The sequence below is a fragment of the Carlito syrichta genome, unplaced genomic scaffold (assembly GCF_000164805.1).
Source record: "Carlito syrichta isolate Samal-C Ts95f unplaced genomic scaffold, Tarsius_syrichta-2.0.1 Scaffold315400, whole genome shotgun sequence".
NCBI lineage: Eukaryota > Metazoa > Chordata > Mammalia > Primates > Tarsiidae > Carlito > Carlito syrichta.
Genome location: NW_007259496.1, coordinates 282,409 through 294,152, shown reverse-complemented (window position 1 = coordinate 294,152; position 11,744 = coordinate 282,409). Strand labels below are relative to the sequence as shown.

At 49.7% G+C, this 11,744-nt stretch overlaps 1 protein-coding gene across 3 annotated transcripts in view; it reads left to right on the top strand.

Moving 5' to 3' along the window:
* The first annotated feature begins 1,998 nt into the window (after window positions 1–1,998).
* The window catches only part of ASB10 (ankyrin repeat and SOCS box containing 10), a 12,205-nt gene continuing 2,459 nt past the window's right edge, over window positions 1,999–11,744 (top strand). For 2 of the 3 annotated variants that reach the window (XM_008072695.1, XM_008072694.1), the window contains exons 1-3: window positions 2,445–3,014; window positions 3,171–3,438; window positions 6,055–6,574. In XM_008072695.1, the coding sequence (XP_008070886.1) occupies window positions 2,534–3,014; window positions 3,171–3,438; window positions 6,055–6,574 (1,269 nt within the window). In that variant the 5' untranslated portion in view covers window positions 2,445–2,533. Of the gene's footprint in view, window positions 2,381–2,444; window positions 3,015–3,170; window positions 3,439–6,054; window positions 6,575–11,744 lie in introns of those variants that run through there. The other variant, XM_008072697.1, reaches the window with a different exon arrangement.

Below are 11,744 nucleotides of genomic sequence, written 5' to 3'. Positions count from 1 at the left end.
GATATTGGGTTCCTGCCCCCCAAGGAGAGGATATTTAATGTTTTCCCTACAAAGAAATAATAAGCATTTGAAGTGATAGATATGTTAATTACCCTGATTTGATTATTACATATTATATATGAGGGAGGTTCAACAAACCCTGGACTTTATTTATAAAAAATTGTGTATTTATTCTTTCATGTTTAAACTTCAGTCACCTTCAAAGTACCCTCCATTTGATGCAATACACCTATTGAGACACTTTTTCTACTGCTCAGAGTTTTTGTACTCATCAATTTTGATGCCTTTGAGTGCTTCTGATGGTTTATTGTTGTTGTTTTGTTTCACTTCTTCCACATCAACAAAAATGTTTTCCTTTGAGGACTTTTTTCATCCAGGGAAACAAAAAAAAGTTGGTCAAGGTGAGATCGGGTGAATAGGGAAGCTGGGGAATAGAGTCAAGCCATTTTTGGTCAAAACCTGAATACTCAGCGTGATCATGGTAGGAAGAACCAGTCACCTGTTTGCCATAACTTGGGACAATTGTTCTGCATCTTTCTCAGAACTACCAGATAAAAGCTTTGCACTTGGTGAGGTGACTTATGCCTGTAATCCCAGCACTTTGGGAGGCGGAGGCAAAAGGATTGCCTGAGTCTAGGGGTTTGAGACCAGTCTGGGAAAACTGGTGAGACTTCATCTCTACAATAAATAAAAAAATTATCCAGGCCTGGTGGCTCATGCCTGTAGTTCCAGTCACTTGAGAGGCTGAGGCAGAAGGATCCCCAGAGTCTAACAGGTCAAGGCTGCTGTGGCCATGAGTGTGCCACTGCATTCCAGCCTGGGTGACAGAATGAGACTCCTACTAAAAACAATTAAAATTAAAAAAATTAAAACTTTGGTTGACTGCTTGATCTGGAGGAACAAATTCCAAGTGTACTACAAGGGGACCACCCTCCAAAAGATCATTCCAGGTTTTTGGGGGTCATCCCTTCCTTCATACATGTAACAAAACATCACATTGTGATATATATATATATATGTATATATGATATATATATATATCACACACACACAATTATTATTTGTCAATTAAAAATAAAATATATTTTAAAAAAATAATTGATTTAAAGAGTCATTGTGAACCACAAAGGGTGAGGCCACTGAGGTGGGAGTACCCAGCCCATGGGCAGTGGTGGGCCAGAGATGAGCCTAGAGGATTGGTTTGACATTTTCTCCCCTTCCCCACCCCTAAACAAAAACAGTTTCATTAACCTGACATATTCAGGCAGAAGTACTTTCTTTTTCTCGTTCTCCAGCGTGGACCCTATCTAACCATGGCAGGGTAGAGATACCATCTAGCAGATCCAGAGGTCATCCAAGAGATGGAGGGTTGGCACCTGGGATGGGCATGGGGGAGAGTACCTAGGGTGAGCATAGGGAGTTTCTGTGGCTGCCTGTGGTCTGAGTCCTGTTTCCCTGGGCAGAAGTCTGTCTTCTGGAGAACCCCTAGGGGGTGTCTCATACAGCAGGTTGGTCTCCGCCACTCATCACCACTGCGAATCCCTCCCTGGGGTTTGGGAGTGGGAAGGTGTAAGGCTAACAGATGACATTTGGGAGGGTGGGAAACATTATCCAGTTCCCAAAGGCCCTCCCGGTATCAGAACCCAGGCAGCTGATTTGGTGAAGCAGGTGACAGAAAAGAAGGAGCGTGAGATCCCGAGTTCCAGCCTTGGCTCTGCAACAAGTGATCTATGTCACCCTGGGCAATTCATTTCCTTCTCTGGGCTCTGTTTTCCTTTATCTGCGAGATGATGGAGTAGACAGATTGGAGAGCACCATCTGGGTGGTCCTTTTCGACCCTGACGTCTTACTACCCTGAGGTGAAGCTCAGGGGTGGAGGGCTCACCCTCACATGTTGTTCTGCCCCTCCCTAATTCCTGTTCCCAGCCAGAGTGTTCCATCAGGGTACTGACAGCCAGGCCAGTTGGGACTATTTATGACTCAGCCTGTGTGTGCTACCCTGCTCCTCCCAAGCTAGGCCCTACCCGGCTTGGGCCCAGCACCCACCCACTCAGTCCCCAGCAGCATTGTCCTGCTGCTCTGGCTCTCTCTTACAGGGAATAAGCCATGCCCAGGGGAAGGAACTCCCCTCACCACTGGAGACACCATCTGGGGTGCTTCCCCTTGGCCCCTACCTGCCGGACCTGGGGGACTCAGTCCCGTTCAACCGGGGGGATCTCTCTGCCATCGCCGCTGCTCTGCCGTGACATGGCCCTGCAGAATGCCCTCTACACTGGGAACCTGGTGAGATTGCAGGAGCTGTTCCCTCCCCACAGCACAGCTGACCTGCTGCTGGAAAGCCGACGGGATGCTGAGCCTCGCTGGATCAGCCACCAGAGGGGTGAGGGGCAGCTGGGGTTGGAGAACTGAGAGCCAGGGGGCTGAGCTGACTGCCTCAGGCACAGAGGTCCCAAGAGCTTGAGGAAAAGGAAAAGCCTCTGGCTGTTTCTCCCCCACCCCATGCTTGCCCAACAGCCTAAACCTTGGCCCAGGAATGAAGTCATGTGGAGCCCAGAATAGCTCCTGCTGGATGCGTGGCCAGGTCAGGCTCAGAGCTCGGGACACAGGGACCCTCTGTCTCCATCTGTCTGTGTTTCCCTCCTTCTCTCTCTCTCTCTCTCTCTCTCTGCCTTTGGCCTCTACCTCTCCTCTTCCCCACATGCTCATGAGCTGGTCCCCAGAAGAGTGCAAGGGGCAGGGAGAGCCCCCCGGAGACAGACACAGCCTCTGTGCCAGGCTGGTGGAGAAGCCCAGCGAAGGGTTTGAGGAGCACCCCGAGTCCGGCCCGAGACCCATCGTCACCCACACAGCCTCAGGACCTGCCCTCGCCTTCTGGCAGGCAGTGCTGGCTGGGGACGTGGGCTCTGTCTCCCACATTCTTGCGGACTCCAGTACTGGCCTGGCTCCTGATTCTGTCTTTGATACCAGCAACCCAGAGCGATGGAGGGATTTCTGCTTCAACATCCGCGCTCTGAGTATGGGCCGGGGGCAGTGGGGGGTCTGAGTGGGAGAGTGGCAGGCTGCTGATGAAGCTCTGGGGGCCCTCTTCCTGCCCCTGCCCACCTCACCTCCTTGGCTGGCAGTTCTTTGCCTCCACTTGGGGTCTGAGGCCTGTGTCCCCCTCTCCTTAGGACTCTGGTCTCTGACGTATGAAGAAGAGCTGACTACCCCACTGCATGTGGCAGCCAGCCGTGGCCACACAGAAGTTCTGCGACTGCTGCTGAGGCGACGGGCAAGACCGGACAGTGCCCCTGGGGGTCGCACGGCCCTGCACGAGGCCGTTGCTGCAGGCCATGCTGCTTGCGTCCATGTGCTGCTGGTGGCAGGAGCTGACCCCAACATCCCTGACCAGGATGGGAAACGCCCCTTGCATCTCTGCAGGGGGCCTGGCGCCCTTGAGTGAGTGACCTCTCACCCCAACCGCCAGTTCCACTCTGAGGGGAGGCAAAGAGACCTTCTCAGGGAGGATGGAGGGGCACATCAGGGGCCAGAAAGCTCAGTGGATTGGGGCAGAGCGGTCTAGCTTGGGTGCGGGGCTTAGGATGCAGTTACTTCCTGGACCATCCAACCATTGGTCCCGTGAACTTTGGAGTGGCCTAGACTTTGAATCCTTCTCTGGTTTTCCAGGGGTAGAGGAAGGCTGTGAAGACCAGTTGCATGGCCTGCATTGGGAAGTTGTCTGGACCCATAATGGGAGGCGGTGTTACTTAAAGTTTTAACATTTTCTGAGCTTATCCTATGTTCAGGCACTGTGCTAAGTACAACACTGCACATCTCAATTAGGACTTGCCAGATTGCAAGTGCTCAATAGCCATACATGGCTACCACTAGACAGCCAGGTTCCGCACAATCCCACATTTTTAGTTCTGTGGAATGCCCAAGCTGGAGTGCAGTGGCATGATCATAGCTCACTGCAGCCTTGAACTCCTGGGCTCAAGGGATCCTCTCGCCTCAGCCTTCTGAGTGGCGAGGACTATAGGCAGACTTAGCCTCTTTGAGTTGTTTCCTCATGTGTAAAATGGGGGTATTAATAATATCTCAACTTTACAAGGTGGTTGTTTAACACCTTTTCATTTTTAGCTCATTTTTAGTTTAGTTCCCACTAACCTTCTGGAGATCACACTGAATGATAATCTTTTATTTATTTGAGATTGGGTTTTGCTCTGTTGCCCAAGCTAGAGTGCAGTGGTGAGATCACAGCTCACTGCAGCCTCAAATTCTTGAGCTCAAAGGATCCTCTTACCTCAGCCTCTTGAGTAGCTGGGACCACAGGTGTGTACCACCACACCTAACTAGTTTTTTTTTTCTGGTATTTTTGGGGGAGATGAGGTCTTGTCCAGACTGGTCTCAAACTTCCAGCTTCAAGAGATCCTCCCTCCTTGGTCTCCCAAAGTACTGGGATTACAGGCATGAGCCATTGTGCCTGGCAACAAGTGTATTTTAAAACTCTGACAGATAATTTCAAACATATAGAGAGGAAGAGAGATAGGCAGAATAATATGATGAGCCCCATGATCCATCACCCTCTATACCATACTCACTCTGCCAAGTGCTACCATTTTGAGCTCTAATGATAACAGTTTTTCAGGTATTATCTCACTAGTAGCTCACAACAACCTTGTAAAGTTGAGATATTATTAATTACCCCCATTCTACACATGAGGAAACTGGAACTCAAAGAGGCTGTCTGCCTGTAGTCCCTGTCACTCAGAAGGCTGAGGCAGGAGGATCCCTTGAGCCCAGGAGTTTGAGGCTGCAGTGAGCTATGATCATGCCACTGCACTCCAGCTTGGGCAAGACCCTGTCTCTATCTAAATTTTTAATTTAATTTAATTTTTAAATTTTATTGTAGAGATGGAGTCTCACCAAGTTGAATGAGCTGGCCTCGAACCCATGGGCTCAGTCAATCCACTCACCTCGGCCTCCCAAAGTGCTGGGATTACAGGCTGAGTCACCGAGCCTGGCCACTAAATTTTTTTTTGAGTCAGAATCTTACTCTATCACCCATGCTAAAGTGCAGTGGCATGCTCATGGCCACCGCAGCCTCAACCTGCTGGACTCAGGCGATCCTTCCGCCTCAACCTTCCAAGTAACTGGAATTACAGACGAGTGCCACCATACCCAGCTAAACTTTTAAAAAATTTATTGTAGAGGCAAGGTCTTGCCAAGTTGCCCAGGCTGGTCTCAAACCCGCGGGCTCTGGCAATCCTCTCACCTCCGCCTCCCAAAGTACTGGGATTACAGGTGTGAACCACTGCACCCAGGCTTTTTGTTTGTGTTTGTTTGTTTTTGTTTTTTTTTTGAGTTGGAGTCTCACCCTGTCACCCAGACTGGAGTGCAGTGGCTGCTCCCGGCCACCGCAGCCTCGACCTGCTGGGCTCCGGCGATCCTTCCGCCTCAGCCTTCCGAGTAGCCAGAATTACAGGCATGTGCTACCATGCCTAGCTGATTTTTCGATTTATTGTAGAGATGAGGTCTTGTCAAGTTGCCCAGGCGGGTCTCGAACCCGCGGGCTCAGGCTCAGGCAATCCACTCACCTTGGCCTCCCAAAGTGCTGATATTACAGGCTGAGCCACTGAGCCCGGCCTTTTTGTTTGTTTTTAAGGAAACTAAGTCCCCTTAGTCTTTGATTTTGGTGCACACATTACTGTGACTTCCTGTGCTGCTTACAACCATCCTTACAACATTCCACGGGAATGTTGTGAGAATTATATTAGTCGCTACACATAAGGCCCTTAGAAAGGCACTTGTTCTGAGTGATAACTGCTTGTGCCTTTTATTTCCATCAGGGACTTGGTGGAAGATTCCAACAGAAAGAATTTAGGTTTTAAAAGAGAACCGTGTTGATCCTGCAGAATGTTTCTGGGATGACCAGTGACAGGCAGGATGGAAGGGCAGGGGGAGCAGAACCAAAAGCCATCCAGGGCTTCCTGCCATGCTGTCTTTGCTCAGACTGGCAGGAATGCAAGGGATCTGTGCCCATTTCCCTCCCCACTGCCATCTTGCCCCTCTTAGGTGTGCAGAGCTGCTCCTGAGATTTGGGGCAAGAGTGGACGGTCGGTCAGAGGAGGAAGAGGAGACCCCTTTGCATGTGGCCGCCCAGCTTGGTCATGTGGAGTTGGCAGACCTACTTCTAAGACGCGGGGCATGTCCTGATGCCCGTGATGCCAAAGGCTGGACCCCACTGCTGGCTGCCTGTGATGTCTGTTATCAGTCCTCCACCGATGCTGAGGCTACCACCTCCCGTTGCCTCCAGCTGTGCCACTTGCTGCTCTCGGCTGGAGCAGACGCTGATGCTGCCGACCAGGACAAGCAGCGGCCCCTGCACTTGGCCTGTCGCCGTGGCCATGCAGCTGTTGTGGAGCTGCTCCTATCCTGCGGTGTCAGCACCAATGCCATGGACTATGGAGGACACACGGCTCTGCATTGTGCTCTGCAGGGTCCACCTACAGCCCTGGCCCAGAACCCTGAGCATGTGGTGCGGGCTCTGCTCAACCACGGTGCGGTCCGTGTCTGGCCAGGGGCCCTCCCCAAGGTACGGGGGCTGAAGGTAGCAAGAGGGCCACCATGGTAAGGGGACCTAGGACACCTAGGCCTGTGCTCTGGCTTGCTTTGTAATGCGGCCTGGAACACTTGTGCACATAGATTATTTCCTTCCGTCTGTCATTCATTTAGCAAGTAAGCAAAGTCCAAATAGGGGTAAAGGTGAAGACACAGATCAGTGGGAAATGTGTGTGTGTGTGTGTGTGTGTGTGTGTGTGTGTGTGTGTGTGCACGCGCGTGCATGTGTATAGATGGTATGTGTGTACGTGTGTTCGTGCACATATGTGCATGTGTATACTGTGCACGTGTGCATGCATGTGTAATAAAAGTGGACTGAGGGCAGTGGGACCAGATGATAAAGAATCCAAAAGACAGAAGGAATCAGATGTGGGCAGTGGGGCATTATTTAAGGGTCTTCAACAGGGCAGCAAGCATTTGGGGAAGCTCCTGCCAGTGCTTAGATTAGTTCAGTGAGAGATGCCCTGGACACAGGAGAGGGTTCCCTGGGAAGAGCATGAGTCGGTTTCATGGGGCTCAAGGTCCCCTGAACATCTACAAATGGATATGGTCCCACTTAGCAGGACACACTCCCACCAGAAGAGCAGCCACTGTTCTGGCACTGGTGAAAGCATCCTTTATTATCAATTTTCTTTTTTTCTTTTTTTTGAGTCAGAGTCTCACTCTGTCACCCAGGCTGGAGTGCAGAGGTACACTCATGGCCACTGCAGCCTTGACTTGATGAGCTCAGGCGATCCTTCTGCCTCAGCCTTCCAAGTAGCTGGAACTATAGGCAAATAGGCAATGAAAATAACAGCTTTTAGAATAACATTAATGCCATACTCACCTTGGTTTCGTTGATAATTACTGTGCCCACTGATCATTCAGCAAAGAAAAAAAGGCTTAGTTAACAGATTCTTTTTAGAGTAAATTCAGTCTCTTACTGTTTTTGTACTGGATCAGCCTAGAATGATGATTAATATGATACTTGTATAAAATGGTCCTTTTTTTGAATACTTGTACTTAGTAGAACCTGATGCAAAAACATTTGGATGGTACAGAAATTGTTCTAAGAACAGCAATTTTGTACATTTGGACATCAGTCCTTTGCACTCAGAGAGATCTCATGGATCACTTACCAGCAACTCAACCACACTTTTTTACAAAATAGTGAAAAACAAATCACTTCCTATTAAATAGTATAGCATTGGAACCAATTATTTATTGTAGTGATGTTTGGCTTATGATGACATTTTGGACATTAAGGAGCTTATTTATGTCAAAAATACAAAATTTTATATCTTATATTTTTCTAGCATGTGATAATGATGACTTCAACTTTGAAAGTCTCTTTTTCTAAGGCTACAGTAACTGGCTTATCTGTCTTTTCAAGTTATGCCATATGATCCAAAGGGTATACCCACGGCTGCCTTTCTTATACAAATGCTCTTTATCACTACCTTCTGTTACAAGAAAGTGTCGGGCACTACTGTGAAAGCACTTCACATATTCTCTTTCTTTCTTTTCCCTAAGTTGGAGTCTCACTCTCTTGCCCAGGCTGGAGTGCAGCGGCACACTCACAGCCACTGCAGCCTCAACCTGCTAGGTTCAGGCAACCTTTTTGCCTCAGCCTTCCAAGTAGCTGGAACTGCTGGTACGTGCCACCATGCTCGGCTAATTTTTTAATTTATTGTAGAGATGAGGTCTCACTGGTCTTGAACCCCAGGGCTCAGGCAATTATCTCACCTCCACCTTCCAAAGTGTTGGGATTATAGTCATGAGCCACTAGAACTGGCTAACTTTCTTTTTTTTTTAATTTATATTTTATTTTATTTTTTGTTGAGACAGGGTTTCACTATGTTGCCCAGGCTAGTCTCGAAACCCTGGCCTCAAGCAATCCTCCTCACCTCAGCCTCCCCAAAGTACTAGGATTACAGGAGTGAGTAACCATATCTGGCCTCAATTTTCAATCTACATATTCTCTCTTTTTTTTTTTTTTTTTTTGAGTTGGAGTCTCACTCAGTCGCCCAGACTGGAGTGCAGTGGCTGCTCCTGGCCACTGCTGCCTCAACCTACTGGGCTCCGGCGATCCTTCCGCCTCAACCTTCCAAGTAGCTGGAATTACAGGCGCGCACTACCATGCCTGGCTAATTTTTTTTTTTTTTAATTTGTTGTAGAGATGAGGTCTCGCCAAGTTGCCCAGGTGGGTCTCAAACCTGCAGGCTCAGGCAATCCACTCACCTCAACCTCCCAAAGGCACGGGATTATAGGCTGAGCCACCGAGCCCGGCTTATCTACATATTACTTTACATTAATTTAGCCCATGTGAATTCATCTTAAAGACCTGTGCCACTGACACCCTGGCAGGGGGCCTTGCCCTAAGCTATGTCGTGTCTGGAGGGGGATAGTTAAAGTTACAGAGCACTGGGCCTAGGATAGAGATATCAGTTATCAGAGGAGATGGGTCAGGCCTGAAACCACCTTCTGAGAGGGCAGTGGGTGTAGGCAGGTCACCTCTGTCTCCACCTAGGGTCTTGTCCCGCCCAGCCCCGTCTGTCCTGGGCCCACCTCTGTTGTCCCCAAATTTTCCCTTTGCTCACAAACCTAGAAGCATCTGTCTGGATTCCTAAGCAAGACCAAATAATTAAACAGCCTGAGAGTTCGGCAGATTGGTCTCCCCTTTGGGAAAATACAAGAAAATCAACAATTAACACTAATTAATCTCCTATTAACACCAGATAATTAGGAGACGAGCAATTCCCCGTAATCTGATGGCGGCTCTGACAGCGAATAATTTCCCTGCCGGGTGGGGACAGGAGGAGGACGTGGTGCAGGGAACGACTTCCTGGGACCCCAATGGCCCACCCTGCAGCCCTGCTCCACCCCTCAGCCTGTCTCTGGGACCAAGGGGGCCAGCAGAGCAAAGTGCCCCATTTTTCTCTTTCCATGATCTGCAGCACTGCCAGCCTTGGTTGGGGCTCCCATCCTCCCTGCTCGGTGACCTTTGCGGCCCATCTGTGATGAGATGCCAGCCTTGGTCAGTCCTCTGGGAGTCACCATTTTTGACCTGGTGCTCAGGAGACCTGGATGCAGCATCTGGCTTTGTTGCTTGTTCGTGTGACTGTAGGCAAGTCACTGACATTCTTGGAACCCCACATTTTTTGCATGTGATACAGCCTTTCCCCAACAGCATGTAAAAGGCTGTAGGTACCCATCTCAAGAATAGTGGGGCAAGCACAGCCCTGACTACACTCTAGCTGCTGTTCTAAGGGAGGGGTTCACTCAACCTCTGAGATCAGTGGTGACTGAGTGCAGACTCTGAAGCCAGACACATTACCTAAAAAGTTGCTTAACCTCTCTGGCTTTTCCTCATCTGTAACATAGGGATATAACAGTAGCCTTCTTCATAGGGTCAGTATGAGAAGTTAATACATATATATTAACATATATACATATATACTACCTATAGTTTGTGCTTAATACTTGTTAGCTAGTGCTGTTCTAAAGTTAAATAATGTATGAGAAAGCACTTGGTAAGCTGTTTGGCATCATCCCAATATAACGTATCATTAGACATGGGAGAGAGCAGTGGAGGTTAGATCAGCTGCCTGGGCTTCCAGGAGGAAGTGGGACTTGGGTGGGGGGAAAGCAGGCATTATAGGCAGGGAGGAGCGGCTTGAACTGGGTGCAGAGGTGGGGATCAACATGGGCTATAGGGACTGGTCTGAGGGATGGGTGGAGAGGAAAGGAGAAGGAAACCAGCCCCTTCTTCCCTAGCTCTGAGGAGGAGTGAGGTACAGAGGCCTCCCCAGCCGACTGGCTGGGTAGCTCTGGTGAGCACTGCTCAGATGCAGGACAACAAGCAGAGGGCCTGGGTGTATAACAAACTTTCTCCAGGGGCCGGCTCCCTGCCCTGGACAAGGCCTGGCCTTCCACTTGCTCCCACTACTCACTGGTATCTTCACCTGCCAAGCAGAAGGGTCTCCTCTCCTTGAAGGCAGAGGTTTTTTTGGTTTTTGTTTTAGTTGAAATCTCACTCTGTTGCTCAGGCTGGAGTGCGGTGGCACTCTCATGGCCAGTACAGCCTCGACCTGCTGGGCTCAGAGATCCTTCCGCCTCAGTCTTCCAAGTAACTGGAACTACAGGTGTGCACCACGACACCTGGCTAATTTTTTTATTTATTGTAGAGACAAGGTCTCGCCAAGTTGCCCAGGCTGATCTCGAACCCTTAGGCTCAGGCAATCCTCTCGCCTTGGCGTCCTCAGGTGCTGGGATTACAGGTGTGAGCCACCATGCCTAACTCAGGCAGAAGTTTAAAGCCCCTAATGTTAAACACAATTGTATGTGTTAGGGAGTTTGTGAAGGTTATATGTAGAAATGCTACCTGGGAGATAGTCCCTAGCTATTTTCATATCTTACAAAGGCCCTGTGGTCACTGCCTACAGTTTGGGATCCAATGAGAGATGGAGTTTGGGAAACAAAAATAGGTACCGAGTGCAGGCACGAGTGGGCAGCACAGTACTGGTGTCTGTGGGGCCCATGGCTGCCTTTCTGACCACACAGATGGTCCTTCCACGGGTTATTCCACTGCATGGTTTTCCCCCTGACTGCACCAGGCTGCCACCTCAGACACCTTTCTTGACCATTCCACCTAGGAGACTGATTTCCCCAACCATCCTGGGTTCCCTGATCCTATTTACTTTTTATTTTTATTTATTTATTTTTGTTTTGTTTTTTGAGTTGGAGTCTCACTCTGTAACCCAGACTGGAGTGCAGTGGCCGCTCCCGGCCACCGAAGCCTCAACATGCTGGGCTCCGGCGATCCTTCCGCCTCAGCCTTCCAAGTAGCCGAATTACAGGCATGTGCTACCACGCCCGGTTGGTTTTTTGAATTTATTGTAGAGATGAGGTCTCGCTGCCCAGGCGGGTCTCGAACCCGCGGGCTCAGGCAATCCACTCACCTCAGCCTCCCAAAGGCGCAGGATTACAGGCTGAGCCACCGAGCCCAGCTGTATTTTTATTTTTTGAGTTGGAGTCTCACCCTGTCACCCAGGCTGGAGGGCAGTGGCACTCTCAAAGCCATCACACCCTCAATCTGCCGGGCTCAGGCGATTCTTCTGCCTCAGCCTTCTAAGTAGCTGGAACTACAGGCTTGTGCCACCACG